We start from the raw sequence: 22162 nt of genomic DNA on the forward strand, positions 1-22162 counted from the left end.
TTTAAAAATAAAAACAGTGAGAGAATTGAATGCAGGGAAAGGAAAACCAGGCATATACATACTGATCCTGCCAGAGGGTTTGGGGAAGGTACTGTGAACTGTTTTCTCTGCCAATTTAAATGTCTCTCAGTATGTTCAATTTCAGTCAAGGCACATAACTCTTGCTTTCCTCTAGTCTCTGATGTCTTTGTTGAAGCCCGAGGGTCAAGGATGAGAGGCCTCTGTGGGGACGGTACTATAATCTACATCACATTCCGAATATAGGCAACTTTTTTTAAGGTGCAGATTCCTGGGCACCTCTCTAGAGTATCCCATATATTTTTAAAAGCCCCTCCCCAGAAGATTCTGATGTGCAGCCAGTCTAAGAACACCTATTCTAGGGGTTCAATACACCCTAAGCACCATAAGACCAAGTACCAGGGCTGTTTGTTCATTGTCATATTCCCAGTAGGTTCCTGGCACACAGAGGGCACTCAATCTATATGTGTTTGTAAATTGACTTGTAGGAGCACTCTTTGTAATCAGGTCTCATCTAAACTCCATCCTTAAGTACTCTGCTAATTATTTAGAAGGCAGTTCTTATTTTGGCAGGAAGAAAAGTGGAACAGAGACTGCCTTGAAAGCTAATGAATGTTAATATGCACAAAATTTGGCCTACAGTTTTGGGAAGTTCATCCATGGTTTCCATTCATTCATTCAACAGGTATTTCTTGATGTCCTCCTGCATGCTAGCAGGGGGCTAGGAGCTGTAAGGAACCGGATTATGAAGCAGGCTTAGGCAAGCTTTCCACCTAGGAAATGCCTCACGATTTTATTGTCCCCTTCTCCTCAGGTTTATAGAAAAGACCTCCAAACTTGGACCCACAGTAGAAGAAACGAAATTTAAGTGGGTTTGGGAGCTCTTGTCACCTTCTGGCTTTGTAACCCGGAAGTGTAATTATATGTTTTATCACTCCAAGGACAACATCCTTCAGATGAGGGCCTCCATTCCCAGAATGCTGAGCAAGGAGCTTTAGATGTATGACAGTACAACAGTAAAAGTGTGCACTTGGGACCAGTGGGAAGAGGTGGTAGAGATTGAGGGAGGGGAGCTACAGATAGCCTGACTGGCTGCTCCAGATTAAGGAAAGGGATGGCACCCAGATTTGCTGACGAACCTGTGAGCACCTCAAGGTTCCCTGATCATTAGTTTGCATAATAGCCTCAGATGGATACAAACCATAAGTAACATACTAAGCAGCTTTTTGTTTTGTTTTGTTTTTTTACCTGTGAAAACTGAAATGAGAATCTAGGAATCCAGGTCCAGTTTCTAGCAGTGAGATTCCAAGCCAGTGCCTTCACCTCTGTGAGCTTCTGTTTTCTTCCAGTGCCTAGTGGCAAAGGCTGGGGATGGATGAAAGCAAGCTATATTCTTAAGGTCCACTTGAGACCCATTTCTCTACTTGGTTAAAGGCAAACATTAAAAGCGCAAAGTTGCATTTCATACTCATACTCATTAGAAGTCCTTGTTGCATTGTGTTGGGAAAGGTTTAAGGGTATGATGGTGATTTAGTTTCACAGCTGTTATTTCTTTGGTCTTTCTAATGTTTAGTATTTATTGCTGTGTTTCAGGTGCAAGAGATTTAACTCTAGATTATCTACTAGTACATTTCTATAATTGTAATCCTCCAGACTCTCCTATACCCATTAGTCAAGTTCCTGACCATCACCAAAAGAAGACTCTGGACAAAGCAAAGGGCCCAAATGGTCTTTGAGAATCTGAAGCTTGGAAGGATTGTGATTGGGCTTGGAGAAGGGGGTGTCCTTGACTATGTTCTAAAGCCTTTGTCTTTGATTATTGGCATTTGTAGTACTCCCTGTTCTGTATTAACTATACCACCTTCTCCACCCCATTACTTAGAGTAAGTTAGGGGTTGACACTGGAATAATTGTGCTCATTTTCTTTAAAATGCAATTGCACAGGGGCGCCTGGGTGGCTCAGTTGTTAAGTGTCTGCCTTCCGCTCAGGTCATGATTCCAGGGTCCTGGGATCGAGCCCCGCATTGGGCTCCCTGCTCAGTGGGAAGTCTGCTTCTCCCTCCCCCACTCCCCCTGCTTGTGTTCCCTCTCTTTCTTTGTTTCTCTCTGTCAAATAAATAAATAAAATATTAAAGTGCAATTGCACAACATCCGTTGGTGACTTATTTCCCCCTTTAAGGTCCTAACTCACAATAGTACCTGAGGAAGAAATGATATCTTAAAACATATAGTCTACAGTAACTAAAATTCATTCCACTTAATCATGTTTCCATCTTCCTTTTATACCCAGGTATCATTAAAACATTTTAAGATCCTTCAATCAAATTCTACAAGGATTCGTGATCAACCAGAAGGCTCAGAAGTGAACATCTGATTGCTTACCTGTGAGTAGCGTTTATGTGATGGAGGGGGAGGGGAAGCTCTGTTCTTAGCAGTTACACAGCCTCTCTGTGCCTGATTTTTCAAATCCTTGCACCTAAAGATGCACTGTGGGAAGCCAGGCTTTCTGCTATGCTCCTCATAGTTTATTTACCAATTAGTCCATCAAGTTTGGAAGGAATTGTTTTTTTCTGCTTTGTAATTTGATTTTTTGCTTTGTTTTTTCCTGCATATATAACATCTTAAGCAAAACAGTCCCAGATCAATAATAATGAAGTCCTCACTTCCGGCAAAGAATGCTGATGACTTGAGGGAATGGAGAGATGATTAGTCAGTCTTCCCCAGTGAATAAGCTCACCTTTGCACAGACACTGGTGATTTCAGGAACAATAAGTACCATTACTTCCAGTGAACCCTCCTCAGCCGGAAGGAGAACTTCCACCGCCGGAAGGTCTACTGGGGAGCAGAAAGAGGGGATTTCAGAAGGGAGAGGATATGGAAAGTAAAGGAAATTTCACTTGTTCACAGTGTTGCCCAGGTTGGCACCAGTAAGAGGGAAAGTTTTTCAGGAATTCCGCGTGGTTCCCAGACAATTGTTGTTTCCGGATTATATCCCTTGCCCCAGGTAGTAGTTTGCTTGGGTTGCCATAGCAACATACCACAGACCGGGTGGCCTAAACAACAAAAATTTCCCCACAGTTCTGGAGCCTAGAAATCTGAGATCAAGATGTCAGCAGGGTTGGCTTCTCGTGAGGCCTCTCTGCTTGGCTGGCACATGGCTGTCTTCTCCCTGTGTTTTTGCATGGCCATCCTATAGTGTGCACACGTGTTTTGTGTCTCTCTCTGCGTCCAACATTTCCCCTTCTGACAAGGACACCAGTCATATCAGATTAGGGCTCACCCTAATCATCTCATTTTAAGTTAATCCCTTCTTTAAAAACTCAATCTTCACATACGGTTACATTCTAAAGTACTGGGGGTCAGGACTTGAACATATGAATTCAGGGCACCACAATTCAATCCATAACACCCCATTATCGTTTGTTTCTAATATTCGGATTTTTAGTTTATTGAAGATGCACTTCCTTCTGATTCTTCTTTCCTGAACTTTCATAGCATGGACCTCACTCTCAGAACATTTGGTTATGCTGTGGTGTGTTGTAGTTCTTTGTGTGCAGCTCTCATTTTCCAATAACATGGTGTTAGTTTAGAAATTGAAGAGTGTGCCTTTTACATGTCTCACAGCCATAGGGAAGTTTTATATAGTAAGAAATTTAATAATATTTATTGAATGAATGAATACATAGATGATTAGATGTAGCCTCTGAACCTACAATTTATTTGCTTTAAGACTATCTCCAAATGATGATTATTAGTGGTCCTTTCTCCTCATTTGCTGCCCTCTACCACAATAAGTGGAAATAAGACTGGAGAGGGGCTGGAAGAAAAATATGATTAGCTGACCCCAGGAGACTTACCTCTCTTCTCAAAAAGGTAGGAGACAGTAAATAGCATGAGCCTGCCCCAGATCCTATCACTCTTCCATGAGAGTGCTGTTCCAGGAGGGAAGGACGATGAACTTAGATTTGGATTTACTGACGTGAGAACTTGTGGGATTTCAAGGGCCTATGCCAGTCTGAAGCTCAGGTGAGAGCTAGAGACAGAGATGTTCTCAGTCATAACCTCTACTTAGGAACTAGAACCATGAGAATTGATGAAGTCATCCAGAGAGATTGTGTGGAGATAGAGAAGGGGTGTTTCCAAAATGCCACCAGAAATTGTACGCAGAAGATTTTCTTGGTAAATAACAGAAGAACCCTCCCATGAAAAAGAAATCCACATGCTACTTCTAATGAGGGGTTGTAAGAACATATATATTAACTAATGTATGTCTATCTATTTCTCTCTCTTCATTTATTTGGATCTATTTTATTTCTTCTTCTGTCCCCTCCTTTGGGTCTATGCCCCAAACCACTCCTGTGGGGCTTGCCCTCCCCAACTTTGCCACCCTCTAGCTAATTGTACCCATGAGCATATGTTTGACTCCCCAAGTTTCTGCCAAGGGGGTCTCACACATCAACTCCTTCCTTTGTGGCCATTCTTTTCATCAACCAATCAGAGCTGATCAGACTGGACAATAGGGGAGCCTGGGATTAGATTCCTCAATATCAAGAGAGACAGAAAGTAGATCCTTCTCGGGGTCAGGGGCATAGACCATCTTGTCTAGACAGCCAGTAAAGAGCTCAGTGGAAGGGAGTGGACTACTTTCACATTGAACTCCTTCCTTAGTCCATTGATCCCTGCTGGTTTTCCCCACTCCTCTACCTGTGCTCTCAAGGAGGCTTTGGCAATATTTTTGAGTTTCACAGCCAGGCCAGAATGGGGGCTGGTGGAGCGTGGAGAGGCCATGGGCCATGATGGCCATAACAATCTTCTCTCTAGGCCCCACCAGCAAATGTCATTTCTCATGGGACTGTGTTTATCCCAGTACTAGTTTTCCTGCTTTCTGTGATACAAACAAAAGGAGGAAAGATATTTATTCATTTTGTTTATTTTCTGAAGTATTACCTTTCTTCAAGTTCTCCCCTTGCAATTTTTTTCTTTTTCTCTCCTCTCTTAGTTATCTTTCTTTAGCAGAACTTTGATCTTTCCTTGAATTGTCTGATGATCAGTGGAAGAGACTGTCTGAGGTCTGGAAACCTCCTCCTTCTCTGCAAACCCCACCCATGTTCTTTAATGAACTATGAGATACCAGCTTTCTATGTACCCACTTCTACACTTCCCTCTTGGTGTTCTTTGAGTAGCCAGAAAAAGATGCCAGTTTTTATGCAGCTACCCAGGATATCAGCTACCCAGGATATCAGTGACACCTGAAGTCAGGGATTTTTACTCAAATTGTTATTTATGTAACATGAGAAAAGAGAAATTTTGTAGTTAAGAGAAAATAGCTCTATAATCCATGAATGGCCTAGATGGGGTGTTCCAAATGAATGGTGGCCAGTGGCCAGCATAGGTGCCTCCCGACTGTGTTTCATTAATTTCAGTCAGCTACAAGGTTTGGAGAGAGAGATGATTTTCCTATGAGCATGTAAAAGAAGTGCTTTGAGTGGTAAGGCTTTGCCCTTGTTTAAGAACAGCATAAATGGGAGATTTTATAACCACTGTGGGCCAATATTTTTGGAGTCGGTTGAAGCTCCAGATGGAGTGGAAAGAGAAGTTTCTTTTTTTCTTCCTCTTTTCGTGAGTTTTGCAGAACGAGTCTCCCTGGACACCTTTAATAAAGTGCTCAGTCTCTTGTTTAGTTCAAGTGTGCCCAAGCTTGTTATCACAGGATCTGAGGGGGTCTTTCTTAAAACTAAGAATCTTTTCTGTAGAATTCTGGTCGTGGCTCTAGAACCAGCCTCATATGTGAGAATGTCTGGAATCCAGTCCTTCCCCAAGAGTCTCACCTTTAGGAGTCTCCGCGTAGGTCCTTGTCATGAGGTATAAGGAAGAAGATGAGCAATGAGCCCAAGTTTGGTGAGGGACTGAAAGGGCAAAAGGAACACAGTCCCATGGTCATCTCAATGTTCTGGAACCCTTCATGTTAGGTGGGGTAGGAGGACATTCCAGCATCGCCCTATGCGGATTTTGTGACTTTGGCCGAGTGATGGCAGTTTCGAGGCCAGGGAATTGCAGCTGGCTTTAAGAGGTGCCTCTGTGGAAGCACACATTCCTGCCTAGCACAGCTCTTGCAGAGGGAGTTGTGCCAGGGTGGACAAGCCAAGATGAAGGCCACAGAGGGCAGGGAGAAACATAGACAGTGGTGCCAAGAGCACTTTCTAGAAGAAAGTCTCTTCTAGAACTCCTTTCCAGATTTTTGTTCCAATGGGTATGAGTAAAGAGAAAAAGAATGATTGTGCTATTTAATAGATTTCAACCAAAATGATCAAAAGTCTTACCTGAGGCTTTAACTATGAGTGGATTTATATATTCCAGGGACATAGATCCAGCTGCTTCTGAACTCTGCTTTGGAATGTTTAACAAAATGCGGTTGTGGACATCTTGCGCTACGTGCAGCCATACTCCAAGAGGATTTACGTAGAACAAGCACTCAGTCAGAGTGGGGACATCTGAAACAGTTTCCTTCCTACCATTCTCTACATCCAGGTCCACCTTAATGCCAAATTAAATCTAGATTTTTTTTTTAATCGACTTTTACTAAGGAAAAGGCAGAGCTGCATTCCCTGACACAGATATTTTAGGCCAAAATTATTACTTGGGCCTTTTTTTTTCCTCCTCCTTTTTGCTAATTCAAAACAAAATGTCTATCATTCACTCTAACAGCAGCGTTTAAGAGCTGGAGACAAATGGAGTCTGAATATTCACGCCAATGTGGTACAAATGAGCTGTGATTTCAGGATGCTGGCTGTTTCTCTGACAGGAGAAAGGAGCAGTTGACTAGTTTAATATCTTTGGCTGAAAACACTTTCTTATAAAGGGATGGAGAAGGCCAACATTAATATTGGGTCCTGTTATTTAATGACTAGAAAGGATATATCATGGAATGGGTCATCCTCAGTCTGGGGAAAGTGTGTTTATCACACCCAGAGGATGCAGAGGGGGGAGAGAATATACACACAGGGTGAGACTGAAGGAAGGAACTCTTCTAAAAACATTTTCTCCAAGTTCTTCAAAGAATTCCTTCCATAAGTATATTATACCCATGATTGTGAATATGATTCCATCGCAGACTTATACCGGTGTGTATAAACATAAAGACATCTGTCGTAATGAGAGACTCTGGGGATATTTCTAACTGCCTCCTTCAGAATGCTGGCTAATGGTTTGGAAATAAAAGATGGAGTTATAAGTTGGGGTTTAAGGGGGAGGCTTGTGACCACCATTAGCACCATCTGTCCCCTTTCTTGTTCCTCAAACACATATATTCAGTTACTCATGAATTTGCTGTTTCTACAGTATATCAAACTGGACCCTCTCCATCTCAGATGCTATGTTAGGTCTGGGCTACATTAGCAATTCTAGTGTTCCTTCATTCTCTCCTATAAAATGGACTATTTCTTTATTCAATGCAATGGAAAATTTAGTGAACCCAATAATGCGTTCATTGATGTAAATTATGATTTCCAATACTTTTATTTGTTTTTCATTGGCCTCATCTTAGCAAAGAGTCATAATATTTTAAGTTTCTCTGCACTCTTGTCCACCTGTCATGCTTAATTATGTGGTTTATAGGCAAAACATAGCAATGCACTAGCTATATCTGTAATTCTTTGCTGCAAAGTGCTTTGAAGAATGATGCATAATTGCGCCCAGTATTATTTGTTTCCTAAATTCTGGTTTTCAGGAAACATTTTTTAAAGGGGGACATAACTGTAGTTTCAAAGCAATTGAAAATTAAAAGCAAAGTAAGGGTACTGTGACATTTTTATGGAATGCTCAAAAGACCCTAAGGTGAGAAATCCAAAGTTGATTTGCCATGAAACCAATGGAGCTGAAACTGTAGGGCCCCTCCCTTGGATAAGTCTCTGCCACAACCCTTCTGCCAATGTTTTTTTACATTTAATACTGTATTCTCTTTCTTAAAGAAGGCCTCCCAAATAATCTTCACATCCTACAAATGTGGCTCTGCCCGGAGACCGACACAAACAGATAAAATTAGATGATTGATCCTCACGTTTAAAGCTAATTAAATTTTAAAAAGCAAAGAAATAGCCAAAGTGTGAAGTACTCTATTTTATTTTTTAAAACTTTAGAATGAATTCAGTCTATTTTCTAAAGTAAACCCCACGTAAGTGAAATAATAAGTCAGTTTTCCAAAACACAAATGAACATAAACAGGAGATTTCAGGGGCACCTGGGTGGCTCCGTTGGTTGGGCGTCTGTCCTCAGCTCAGGTCATGATCCCAGGGTCTTGGGATCAAGTTCCACATCAGGCTCCCCGTTCAGCGGGGAGCCTGCTTCTCCCTCTGCCCTCCCCTTGCTTGTGCTCTCTCTCTCTCTGTTAAATAAATAAAATCTTTTTAAAAAAAAAAGCACAGGAGATTCATTTTTACTTCACTAATAAGCATCACGTATGAGCTTACCCTAACATGGAGTAGGCCAAATCCTTTGGCCAGGAAACAGCTCCTACTAAAGGGCATTTTTACAGGAGCATAGATCCTTCCAGGCAATCACACAGTCATTTCATCATCAGGGTTCTTGCCACAGTCTACCTTGTATTATCCACTTCCAAGTCTTTTGAGATGTCACATTGTTCTGTGATTAAAAGCACAAACTCTGGGGCCAGGCTGCCTGGAGATAAATGCCAGCTCTATCATTTCCTAGCTCTGTGACCTTGGAGACATGACTCACCTCTGGGCCTTTTTATCTGTAAAATGGAGACAATACGGATTGTTATGAAGATTTAAATTGATACTTACAAAGTTCTCAGAACCATGCTTGGTACTGAGTAGGTGCCATATAACCATAGGCTAAGTAAATAAACTTCTCCATGTGGACTGTAAGCTTGTATGGGTTCTTTTGTGGGTTTACTCTTGCATCTCCTCACAGTGCCTAGCTTGATCAGCCATTAATGAATGGCCCTATAATCAGGGGTCAGACTGGCAACCTGAGCCCCACATTGACCTGTGTGTATATGCTTCTCTTGCCCAGCAAGGGTGGGTTTCTTTTTTTTTTGTTTTTGTTTTTGAATTTGAATGCTCTTAGGGGTGCATCCATTCTCCTCCAAGTGGAGGGCACTTCAGGTAATGAGAGGGAGAAAGCAGAGACAAAGGCCCAGAGGCAGAAACAAGGGCTACATTATTGCAGGACTAAGGAGTGTGGCCTGGGCTGTGAGTTGTGTTTTCACGTTGAGGGTGGGGTTGGGAGAGGAGTCCTGTGATGGGTGCAGTGAAGCCATTTCATGGAGGGCCTCTGGGGGGTTCCAGAGACGCAGGGTGGTGGCGTGTGGGAGGCAGATCATTCTTCCTCACTAGCCCCCTCAAAACCAAGGCATGTAAACCTCCCAGTCGTCATCCCTCACCAGGTTATTCCCCAAACCAGGAGTCCCACATGGCCAACAGCTTCCCAGACCCATAGGCCATCACTGAATGGAGACAGTCGTAAACCTATGTTGCTCCTGTTTCCAGTTGAAGGCATCTTTGATTGCTCTTCCTGCTAACAAAGAATATTCAAGTTCAAGTGAAAATAGCCTGTCATTGCTGGGGTCAATTCAGCCTTTCTGCTATGTAACATCTGTTTTTGAAATTCGGCTGAGACCCTGACTTAAATGCATTTAACTTAAAAAGCAGCAAGAGCACATCTTGTTTTCCTGAATGTCCAGGGGCTGTGTGTCAACAAATAAAAGGTCTGTTTGTGGTATTCAAAGGGGAAAAGCTGGTTGTGAGATGTTCTGCCACTGGGGTAAATTTATTATGGACTGTTCATTTCTTGGAATCATGAACCAAAGTTTGAAAAAACAAAGTGGACCAGCTTTGTTTCAGTCAGCAAATTTTGGCTTAATGGTGGGTGGGAAATGTGCTTTTCTTGTCAGAAGGTCACTGAGCTGGATGGTTTCCAGAAAGATGCCCTCATCCACGCCTCCTACTTTAGCCACGTGAAGTTGATATCTTAAGTGGATTCTCTGTGTCTCTATAAATTGTGGCGGACAGCATCTGATTTATCGTTATTTTTATATTACTTACACAGGACCTGAGGTGGGAAAGAAGGGGTGAGATAGTTCAGCATCCTTCAAACCTGACTAGCTACTTTAGTCCTCACCCACTTCTTCAGGAGAGACAAGTAGAGAAAAGTTTGATTCATCAGCACCCGGAAGAGTGTCTGGCACAAAACAGATGTCTGTATATATGTATTTGTTTAATGAGTATAAACTCTGGTCTTAGAAACTCATGTTCTCTTTATGAATGCATGTCTGCATGTGTATTAATATCATTCCAGTTTGAAAAAGCTGTTACTGCCTATGTCCTATTTTAGTCCAAAGAAAAGCATTAGGTCACTCTTGTCGCTCTCTCGGAGCAGTATGTTTTTCCTTTCTAACCCTTATCCCAATTTGTATTTTATTTATTTATTGCCTATCTCTACCATCAGACTATAAAGCCCAGCAAGGGCAGAGTAGTCGTGTTCACAACTTATTTGCCACACCAAGCAAGGTGGCTAGTACACGAATATTACTTCACAATACTTGTTGAATGTTTTTCCTGAAGTTTTCATTGTGATGATGGTTGCAGAGCCTTAACCACTTTTGATTATGTATGAATTTAAATCACAGTGAAGAAGACAATAGGGCTTGTAATGCAGTTGAATATGCAGAGACCTTTTGTGTGATGACACACTCACACTCATTTGACCATACTCTATTGAAGGCCATGGTGGAATGGGTTAGTCTAACCATCTCTGTTTTCTCAAGTTGAAGTTGTTGAGCCACATCTGCCATTATAGCTGGCCAAGATCAATGTCATAGCACATGGCAATAGTTTAAGATTTTTTTTTCTCTCTTAAACAGTTAACTCATTCCTGGTGGTATTAATCCATGACTTCAGCCTGATTAGCAATAAATTCTGGCCCACCAAGCTACCTGGTAAAGGCAGTACAAGGATCTGTGGTGAGAAAGAAGATCTTTTCAGTGCCCAATGGACATACAGTTTAATGTGCATATTCATTTGTCTGGTGGTCACTGTAGACCTTTCTTATGGTCAGGCAAGATAGGAACACTTCAGCTTGAGTGGGAACAAAGTAGATTCACTTGCTCCATTTTGCTTTGGCTGTCTGCATAGACAGGGCTGAAATGGGAATGACTTGTGTGTTCCAGAAGCTCTCAAGAGAAACGCTCATTCGTTTACCGGAGGTGCAATTCCACAACAATTTCTTGCTTTGTATAGTTGAAAACATTCCCGAAGAAACAAAGTTGGATGTAGAGAAAATAATGGGAGAAAAGAAAAATACTACTCTGAATTCTGAACAATTCTGCTTTACTAGGTTGAGCTGTCTGCCAGCTGACCACAGTGTTGACTACTTGTAATACAGACTTTTGGTAGGCTGCATGTAGTTCTTGGAGCTATTTATATTAGATGGCAGAAACTTAATTATTCCAAAATCGGCAGGACTTGCTTTGTTACTTAAGACAAAATTGCTTAGTCATCTTTATACCTAGTATGGACAGCATTGTTTGAGTGTGAAAAACTGGGAAATGCACATGTTCTCCAAAGAGACTTTAGATCAAGTAGAAAAACAAGAAGGTATCATTTTTGCAAGATGCTTAGCAGGTGGTTGCCACATGTTCTAATTGGACAAGGGAGGTGCCTGTTGAGTTGAAGTCCTTGATTACAAGTATTTCTCTGTTTTCTTTGTGGATTTTGTCAGAAGTAAAAACCCGCTGCTGCTGCTTCCTAGATTGTGTTCTCCTCCTGCATTTTGCAAAGCACAGGTTTTCCAGCAAGAGGGTGAGGAACCCTAGAATCAGCTGTCAGAACAGCTTTCTTGCTCTCCGAAACAAACAAGGATGTCCTTTCAAGCTGGTTGTCACCCAGGTCGTCCCTTTGACCCTTTTGGTTTGCATACCTATCTTACCATATTTGAACTACTGCTTTCCAAATGCAGCGCAGATTTATGGAGCTCCAGCAAGGAAGCAGGCAGGCAAAATGAGTCTCTTCCGTGCGTTTTAGGATTTGAGGTGGCGCCGGAGGTCTCCAGGTTTTTCCAGGAATGCCCGTGGCAACCTCACACTCTTCCTGTGACCTGGGCTGGGGCTCCTGAGAGAGATGGTGAGAAAAGATAAAAGTCCTATAGCCAATGGGTAATGACACCAGGCTTGGGAGGGGTGGGTTCCCAAGCAAACATCCAGAACAGTGCCTTATGTTTCTAATTACTGAGCATGGTTAGAGAGCAAAATCAGGCAACACTTTTTTTTTTTTTTAGACTGATGGAAGCATTTAAATCGGCTCTGAATGTCAGTATTTTCTAATTATGATGGAGGAGTGGCAAGGAGTCTCCAAAGGCCTTGGCAATTTAGAGAGTTTCAGCCCAACCCTGATTCTCTTCTTTTCTTATTCATCATATGTCTTCTTTGTCCTTCTTTCTCTTTGAACGTCCCAGAACTAGCCTATTCCCTCAGTTACAAATACCTAATATTCCTCCTCCTGAAACCAGAATGTCTTTCTAAGACAAGATTCTTTTCCACTAGAGGAAAACAACCACAGCTACAAATCGCAACATAAAATAGAGCTCCATAGTGAACCACCACAACCCCCAAGGTAGTACTAAAAGCTGGCCTGGAGACATGCTTGGCCTTTTGAAAATGCCTCAGCCAAGTTCCTCTGTTTACCAGTTAAGTGCAGTGAAAGAAATGCCCTGGAATCCATTCCAATTCAACAAGTATTCAACTTTGCTGACTGTGAGAAAAAATAGTCAGTTAAGGGACTGTTTGATCGGCCCCTGAAATACTACTTTGAAGGATCACAAAAATGAGTAATAACCTCAAGGAGATTACCATCTTCTAGGAAAGATAGATATACCTAGAAATTCAAATACAAGCCATAGACTAAGTGCTCCAATAGAAATAGAATATGGGTATCCGTACAAACCCATGTCAGTGAGTAAGTGGTTCAGGGACCTTGTAGTCTTATGCTAGTCTTAAACCTATACTGTGAGTCATTTCTTATGTGAAAAAAAGTCCAGAACTCTCCAGACTACAACTACCACTTACATGATTCATGTGAAAGGAAAGAGGAAGCAGTCTAGGCACTTTTCAATTTATTATTTGACTTCTGTGTAGATTTATATGTTTAACTTTTATTATGTCCAAGGGATATCATGAATATGTCCCTTGGTTTGGTTTCAAAGCTTTTCATCTAAGATTATAAACTCCTAGAAGATAGCTTCTAACTTCCTTCATAATTCTAGAACACAATAAATGTATTTGCGGATCATGATGAATAGAATTGAAAATTTCACTAGGGAATGATTAGTCCCCAATTAATAATAGCATGTCCTTCATGTACAAACCTGTTACCAGTAGCAAAGCAGCTCTAGTGCATAACTTTGAATTGTCTTCCTCAATGTAACTGGGTATATAGCCTGCCATCCAAACTGTCTCACTGTGCTAATACCCTGGGTCAACGAGATAGCTGGGTCTTAATTTTGGCTCAGGTCATGATCCCAGGGTTGTGAGATTGCTGGATATGTGTCCTGCTTAAGATTCTCTCCTTCTCCCTTTCTCCCCTCCCCAACTAAAAACAACCACCACCACCACCACCACCTAGATCCAGAGCCTTAGCCAGCTATCTTGTTGACATATAAATCTACATATATCTTTAAAACTATCTTTCACTACAGCCCTAAATAGCTGGCCATTTCACCTCTACCTGACTCTTCAATAATAGGGGTTCACACTTTCTCAGCATCCCTTCCTATTGTTGGATAGTTCTGTTGGGGCAAGGACCCCACCCTTTTACAGCAGAATTAGCTTCTGTTATCAGGCATACAGTTAGAAAACACATTTGTACATTTCTTCTGGCCAAGCTATGCATCTCTGGTCCTCACACAGACACAGGTTGGTAGAGAAGTTCCATCTTTGCCTCAGCGTTCACCCCTATGCCTTTTACTTCTCTCTAGAGGCCAAGAGCAGAAGTGGCCCCATGCCTGTTCTGATTTAGTATTAACCTATGTCTTTCAGTGTATTTTCTTTGAGTTTGCCAAGGAGAAGTATTTTAAACTCTGGGGGAAAAGGGCACAGAAGTAATTGTGTTCCACGTTTTCACTTCTCCTCACTCTTCTCAGAATGGTGTAGAGATCATTCTAAATGACAGTGGTGGTTTTCCACTGATGGGCTGTGGTTCAGGACCTGGTGCCAAAGTTGTACACGTCTCAGTCTCCTTTCTTTAAATGGAGGTGAACCGACTTTTCCTACCTGAGCATCAAACAATGATTGCCCTAGAGATCTGAAGTGCTCCAAATGGAGCAGTAGTGTTTGTGATAACACTCTAAGATGCGACCTGAAGTCCCTAAATGTGTTGTCTTCCCAAGTGTTGGAGTCAGTGTACATAAACACCATGACTTCATAAATCTAAAATGCCCAAACTGCCCACTCTTGCTAAGGTGAAGAGAAGCCACAAAGACATTGATTTTAGTCATGTTAAGTCTGTCAGTGTTTTGCAAATGGAGAAATACAAATAAAGAAAAGATAATGATAAAAGACCGAGCAGGAATGGAAAAAAAAAATACAGGCCATAACCTGTTAGTCTGCTCTTAGTGTGGCTTCGTGTTCTGGATTCCACTGACCAGAGAACAGAAACAACTGAGAAGGTAGACTTCCTCAGGTTGATCCCATTCATTCTTATTTCTGTGTTGCTGGTCTTGACAAATGTTCCTTGGTGATTGCATGTATTTTTTTTTTCTTAAGTAGCACAGATTTTTGGAGCAAGATGGTGAAGGTTGAGCTAAAGTTAAGTCTAAACTGTATGTTACAATCCATGTGTTTATTTGGTTTTTGAGTCCCAAATGAACCATTCTGTTCAGAAAAGAGCAAAGCAGGTTGATAAATTGAATTTTTTTAAGAAGAACAAAAGTTCATTTTCTACAGTCAGAAAGAAAACACTGCCAGATTTACTGTGTAACTACTGCAAATGTGGGTTTATATAACTTTTGAGATTCATATATAGTCTATTACCAAAGTCTTTAATTCACTTTGTACACACTGATCAGTCAATAAAATATAGAGATGAATCAGCTTGAGTTAGATTTTCCATATTCAGAATGGTAAAATCTAGAATAAAAATCTAATGGTTCAAATCAGCTATAATTCCTGAGTGCCTACTATGTCCCGATAGTGAAGAGAGTTTTTAAGCAATGGTTATCTATTCATAAGTGGCCTAAAGCATGAAAATATACAGAAAATATGATATCAATAAAATATTTAAATACTAGTTAGAACAGTTAAGCTGTGGCAAAACAGTACATTTATCAATTACCAAAATAAATGATAGATGTTCGAGGAGAGAGATAATCACTTCTAAGCTAGAGTCCTCAGGAAAGCCATTATGAAAAAGTGAAATCTGAGCCAGGAATTCTTGACTAAATAGAATATGGATATTGAAAAGGGGAGCCCATTCCAGATGGATGTGATGTATGAATTAAAAGTGCAGAGAAAGAAAATTGAATGATGTGGTTCAGAAGCAATAAAATAGTTTTATCTAGGATGTCATGGGACAATGTGCTTGAAAGGAAGGTTAATGCTTTCTAAATTAGAAAATTAGAAGAGATTGTACTTAGATACCATTTACACCTGGAAAGGAGGGAACATGGACATATCATGTTTGATGCATCCGACTTCAATGGATGGGAGAGCAGGCATGGAACCATAGTATTATATGGAATAGGATGAAACCTTGGCCCTTACCTAGTCCAAGCACCTCATTTCAGATTCCTAAGTGTGAGTCCAGGTCACTGTTTACCAAGGGTTTGTGGGGAAAGACAATTGAAGGATTGAAGTGAGTGAAGATCATTTGAAGGGCAGAGGTGAGGAATCTGTTGGGATACGTGACACCCAGGAATCACCCAGCACATGTAGGATGAAGAGAAGCATCACTGAGCCACAGTGAGCACACAGCTGAAATTCACGCAAACCTTTGAGGCAGACAAAACATGGTTCCTGACTGTCAAGCCCTGAATCTTGAGAACAAAAACCAGAAAACAGATGATAGTTGTGATTCAAAATTGAAGATGGGTGTGATAGACCTGGTAGAAGTTTAAAGAAGCAAGAAAGTCTGAAATATAAGTTCCAAGAGGACAGGGACCTTTTCAGTCTCGTTCACTGTCATATCCCCAGGGCGTGTGACAGAACTTGGCACCACAGTAAATGCTCAGTAAATGCTTATTGCATATTGATGGTATAAATTTTTTTTTGTGGGGTTTCACTGAATGAGTTGGACCGTAAAATTTGCAGTGGTTAAATAATGGTGACTCGTCATAAAGGATATGTCTAATAATGGTTATGAGTGTTGAAAGATTAGGCTTCCTTGCAATAAAAGAGAAATAATTATCTTGGGGATGAGGTTATAGTGGTCAGAAGAGGAAGGTGTATAATAAGGAAGGTGCAATGCAAGAGAAGAAACTTTAATGTCACAAAGAAAAGTATGCCGTGATGCTGTCCAGAATCTGAGCATCCTGGTTTGTGAGTATTAAAAAGAAGTAACAATAAAATAATAGAGGCTTAATTAATATTTGCAAGGTTTAATTTAATTGAGATCTCTGAGACATGATAATTCTATTATTTAAACCAAATGGGTGTACAATTGAAGAGGCATGGGTAATTTTTAAGATCACCTCTTACCTAAGTTTATATGCTCCGATGAATTAGACCAGAGATCATTGACAGTAGTCTTCTCAGAACTTTCCCGGGGCACTCTCACTTATTTCCTGAAAGGGAAAACAATTCCTAGAAGAAAATAGTGGATTAGTCCAAGAATATTATAAGTGGCTAAGAGCACACACTTCGAAATTCTGTAGAATGGGGATTTTAATAGCTACTTTACAGGTTTATTATGTAGATAAAATAATTTGACATATATTTAAATGGCTCAGCAGCACTATCAAGCCACAAAAAGACATGGAGGATACTTAAATGCATATTGCTAAGTGTAAAAAGTCAGTCTGAAAAGGCTATATACTGTATGATTTCAACTATATGACATTTTGGAAAAGGCAAAGTTATTATAGAAACAGTAAAGGGATCAGTGATTGCCAAGGGTTGGGAGAGGGGAGGGAGGGAACAGTGACTACATGGAGAACAGAGCCTGTTTAGGGCAGGGAAACTATTCTGATACTATAATGGTTGATACATGATACAACATCAAGTGTGAAACCTAATGTAATCTATGGATTTTAGTTAATAATAATGTATCAGTATTGGTTCATCAGTTGTAACAAATGTTCCGCAGTGCTGCAAGATGTTAATTAGGCTGTATTAATTTTCCAGGGCTGCCATAACAAAGTACCACAAACGGAGGGGCTTAGGACGACATAAGCATTGTCTCACAGTTCTGGAAGCTAGAAATCCGAAATCAAGGTGTCAGCAGGGCTCCCTGTCCCTAAGCTGTTCCATCTCTCTCTCCCAGCTCTGCTCCCTCGGGTGCTCCTTGCCCTCCACCTGGACATGGCATTCTCCCTGTCTTCACATTATCTTCTCTTTGTGTATGTCTGCTCCTTTGTCCAAATTTACCCTTTTTTATGAGAACACCAGCAATATTAGATTAGAGCCCACTCTAATAAACTTATCTAACTTGACTTACATATACAAAGGCACTCTTCCCAAATAAGTTTACATTCTGAGGGGTTAGGTCTTCAATATATTTTGGGGGGGATTACACAATTCAGTACAAACATGCAGGAGACTGAGCAGGGTGGGGAAAGGGAGTATATGGGAACTCTGGACTTTCTGTTCATTTTGTCTTTAAACTTGAAACTACTCTAAGAAATAATACCCATTAATTTAAAAAAAAAAAAAGGTAAGAAAAAATAACCCAACACATTGTACATATTCAATAAATGCTAGAGACTTCTGGAACCTGCATTAACTTATCCAGTGTCCCTGACACAATAGATTTTATTCTTGATGCATTCCAAGATGAGCAGTAGCATTGCCTGAAGATCCAAGGACTTTCCCCAACCCATTCACTATTCAGTTTGTGATGATTTAAAGGTAGATTTAAAGGTAGACTTAGGGGGCATCTGGGTGGCTCAGTCTTTAAGCGTCTGCCTTCGGCTCAGGTCATGATCCCAGGGTCCTGGGATCGAGCCCCGCATCGGGCTCCCTGCTCAGCGGGAAGCCTGCTTCTCCCTCTCCCACTCCCCCTGCTTGTGTTCCCTCTCTTGCTGTGTCTCTCTCTGTCAAACAAATAAATAAAATCTTTAAAAATAAATAAATAAATAAAGGTAGACTTAGCTTTCTCCCTGGCTTCTCCCCCCAATAATTGAGTGGTGGATTAGAAAGCTATCTGCTTACAACGTTCTCCTGCCCTTGACTGGATTTTGTGGTGTCATTACCAAAAGGAAGGGCTGCGTGTTAACTGATTTGGAATCTGTAACACTGACTTATTACTTAATTACATCAGCATAGATCGTGCCCTGTCTTAAGAAAATCTAGTATTTGGGAGCCCGTATTGAAAAGACACACGTAGGGGAGTATGTCAGAGGGGGAGACGAACCATGAGAGATGATGGACTCTGAAAAACAAACTGAGGGTTCTAGAGGGTAGGGGGGTGGGGGGATGGGTTAGCCTGGTGATGGGTATTGAGGAGGGCACGTTTTGCATGGTGCACTGGGTGTTATGAACAAACAATGAATCATGGAACACTGCATCAAAAACTAATGATGTAATATATGGTGATTAACATAACAATAAAAAAAATTAAAAAAAAAAAAAGAAAAGACACACGTATCCGTAGGTGATGATTCATCTGCCTTTGTAAAGTGCTTTTGCCCTTTACACAGAAGTCATGTCAGAGTTCTTTCAATAGCATGACTACAATCCCCCCCTTACAATACAAAAATTTAGATTTTTCATAAACTTTCAAGAACCCACCTGTTACATTCATGGGTATATACCTTCCTCAGCCTACACTTCTTTTTCAGGCTAACCTGTCCATTTGTGACCCGCTAGAGCTCCACAGTTTATAGAATGTCTTTGCCTTGACATTTCATCACCTCATTGGTTGAGAGTTTGTTTCCCAATCAGTATTGCTGGAAGGAATTCAGCATTGACTGAGGGTAGGGGAGGAAATGAGAGATCAGGAGCTGGGGATGTGAAAGCCACTGCTCCCCAATAGAGGGGAAGAGTCACTTACAGTTCTACCCAGACATGGCTCCCCTTAATAAGACAGTGCCAGAGAAGTTTGGAGGAGCTCTGTGGGCTAAGAGTGTGATGATTAAGGAAGACCTCCAGCCCCATCCTGGTGGGAGACCAACGGAGAAACCATTTTCATAAACATACACACCTTCCCTCCCCTGCACAACCTCATACACCCTGATGGAGAGTCATACCACACAGTACACAGATGTGCATTCTCCTTTCCCTCAGATACACCCACCACGTGTCCACAAACTATAACCCAGAAAGGTACGTGTCTGTGTAGATGCATCATACAGCGACCCCCTCCCCCACCCCTAGTGCCTCACATACAGACTCAGCAGCATTCAAATGAACAAATAAGTGGACAGATAGACTTAATCTATGGTTGGGAAAGAAAAAACAAGTGCCCAAGTAAGTAATAAAAGGTGAGGATTAGGTGGAGACAGTGGGTAGCAGAAAAAGAATTTGCATGGGTAAAGAGCCAGTGAGGATGGTCAGCCAGAGGGACCACATGCTCTTAGTCAGTCTCACTTCCCTGTGAGTACTCCAAGACACGGCCAGGCTCTGCCAACTGTGTGCATCTCCAGCCTGCTCGGGGATATTGACTTGGCTGCTTATTAGCACCTCCACGCGAGGTGTAGTCTAGGGAACTCGAGCCATGGCTCCTAACAAAGCAGCCAGCAGGACTGCGTAGCTTGTGGGAGGGAGGAGCGGATGCTTTTCAAGCTACTTGGATAAATGAAGAAAAGTGAAATTGTTTACTTGGAGACAGACGTCTTTCTCCCATTTCTGTTTGCTGAGGCTATGGTTATTTGCAAAGTGGTTCATCTACAGCAAAAGACTACACTGAAGAAAGGAATGAGAAGAGTTGACTCTCACACCTAGCATTCAGGTCCCCAAAGTTCAGTCCCACTGCCCACAGGGCCCTTCTCACCCTGTACTGCACTCAGAACAGGAGCCCACCCGGGGGGAAAGACAGCCCCCTCGCCCCACGACCTCTCAAGGGATGCTCAGATCACTTGTTTTTCACTCTGATAACTGTGGAGAGATCAAGCTGGAAAACGAATAGACATTTATGGTTGATGAAATAGTAAAGGAAAACGGATTCTTTTCTTCATAACCAGCAAAATACTTAGAAAGTACTCTTGGTAAGAGTAAGATAGAAAAACACCTTCCAATTTTAAAACTCCCAATAAACACCAAAATTCTAATTTCTAAAAGATTTATAAGCAGTATAAATAATCCCCTAAGGAATAAGAAAGGGGGGGAAATGCAAACATTGTATAGTTGTGTTTTTGTTGGCAGAGATTTTATTTTTGTTTTTGTGAGTTTTTTAAGGGGAAAAATGCTTGAAAAATAAAAGAATCTGACAATTTACTTAAGAAGCTTTCTGAGCCTGGCTTCAAAATCCAAGTTTTGCTTTTTGCCCCCTCAAGCGAAGATGTCATTAGGTGATGGCTTTAGGTTTTGCACAGCTCCTCATTTTCCTACGTGGGGCAAATGGCTTGTCTCGTGGGCACAGAAAGGGCTGGAAAATATTTTTTGTGCTCTGAGTGCTGCGGAGAGTCTAGGATTCCAGAGGAAGTGGAGGCCTCCCGCTCCACACAGGAAACAATCTTCAAGCAGGCCTTAAATGCCAGATTCCAGGCCGAGTTTAACTAACCACTGACAGCTCTGTAAACAAAGCAAGGACAAAAAGAGCCCGCTTCCCCTTTTCTGGTAGTCATTTTGGGTTTGGGGGCTGCAGGGGAATTCTGGAATCCTTGGCTTCATGGCACAGAAGTGCAAGGGAAGCGAGCTCCTCAGCTGAAGAGCTGGAAAGGGAAGATCTTTCTGGGATTAAAACCATCACCGGAGGAGGTAGGAGAGGATAAAATGGTTGGGTCACAAAGAGCCGGGACTTTTGAGCTCTGAAAACAGCTTGATCATTTGCAACTGCTTTTAAAAATGCTGCTGACTTATGTTTATTTATGGTATTATTGCTGTGGTCTTTTTTTTTTAATCATTCTGATATTAATATTCTTTCAGAGTATGCAAATTATGCCTGGATACTTCAATTATTTTATTACTATCTTCCCTCTTTTCCTTTTCTCTTAGTACCTACATATTCCTTTTGGGGCCACTTTTCTTTTTTTTGCTCTTTTTCTCTTTTCCTCTTTCTTTGTTCACTTTTTCATAACCTTTGTCAGTGGCTCAGCAAGTTACAAAGAACAAAACCATTCAGTAGCTTTTTAAGTGATCCTACCAGTATTTCAAATCTTCAAAGTCTTTCTGTCTTAGGAGGTTTTTACTTATTTATTTTTTAACTGTGATCCTGGGATCTTTACTTATTTGTCTCTAATAAGTAAGTTTCATGAATGAGACTGAATTTAACACGCAAAGGACTCAGCTCAGGAGTCAGAAATTGGTCACTGGCTACCTTGCCAGCCTTCTAAGGTGTTTTTCTTCAGAATAAAGAAGAAAAGAGAGGGTGAAGAAATGGCGGGGAGCCAAAGGTAAAAGTGATTAATGGGAAACACTACTTTGATTCATCTGTGATATTGACCTACCTCCTCCCTGTTAGGTCCAGATTCTCCCGTCTCCCTAGACCTGAAGCCACACCATGGATGATTTTGAACGTCGCAGAGAACTCAGGAGGCAAAAGCGGGAAGAGATGCGCCTCGAAGCGGAAAGGTAAGAATCTAAGTTGAACAGTGTTTGTATTCTGTTATTAACAATGCTGGTTTCAGGGTTCAAAGATCATCACTCTGAAGAGCCAAATATATTGCACACTAAACTGTTTGCCAAAGTAGTTATGGAAAATTTTCCTGTTATGACTCTAAATTCTGCATAAAAAAAACACAAAAAAAGCAACAACATCGAGAAAAAGAGAGATTCTAGAAGAATCAAATAGTTGCATTAAATCAGAGCCATTCATACTGG

At 41.3% G+C, this 22162-nt stretch overlaps 1 protein-coding gene across 6 annotated transcripts in view; it reads left to right on the forward strand.

Moving 5' to 3' along the window:
• Nucleotides 1-22162, forward strand: part of CALD1 (caldesmon 1) — a 181419-nt gene that overhangs the window by 62032 nt on the left and 97225 nt on the right. For all 6 annotated transcript variants that reach the window (XR_012380346.1, XR_012380348.1, XR_012380349.1 and 3 more), the window contains exons 2-3: nucleotides 2309-2402; nucleotides 21804-21913. Coding sequence is in view for 2 of the 6 variants with exons in the window: in XM_025854954.2 (XP_025710739.1) it covers nucleotides 21843-21913 (71 nt within the window). In the remaining 4 variants the exon portion in view is untranslated. The remainder of the gene's footprint in view (nucleotides 1-2308; nucleotides 2403-21803; nucleotides 21914-22162) is intronic.

The sequence above is a fragment of the Callorhinus ursinus genome, unplaced genomic scaffold (assembly GCF_003265705.2).
Source record: "Callorhinus ursinus isolate GAN/ISIS: 27379988/994484 unplaced genomic scaffold, GSC_fseal_2.0 scaffold12, whole genome shotgun sequence".
Classification (NCBI taxonomy): Eukaryota; Metazoa; Chordata; class Mammalia; order Carnivora; family Otariidae; genus Callorhinus; species Callorhinus ursinus.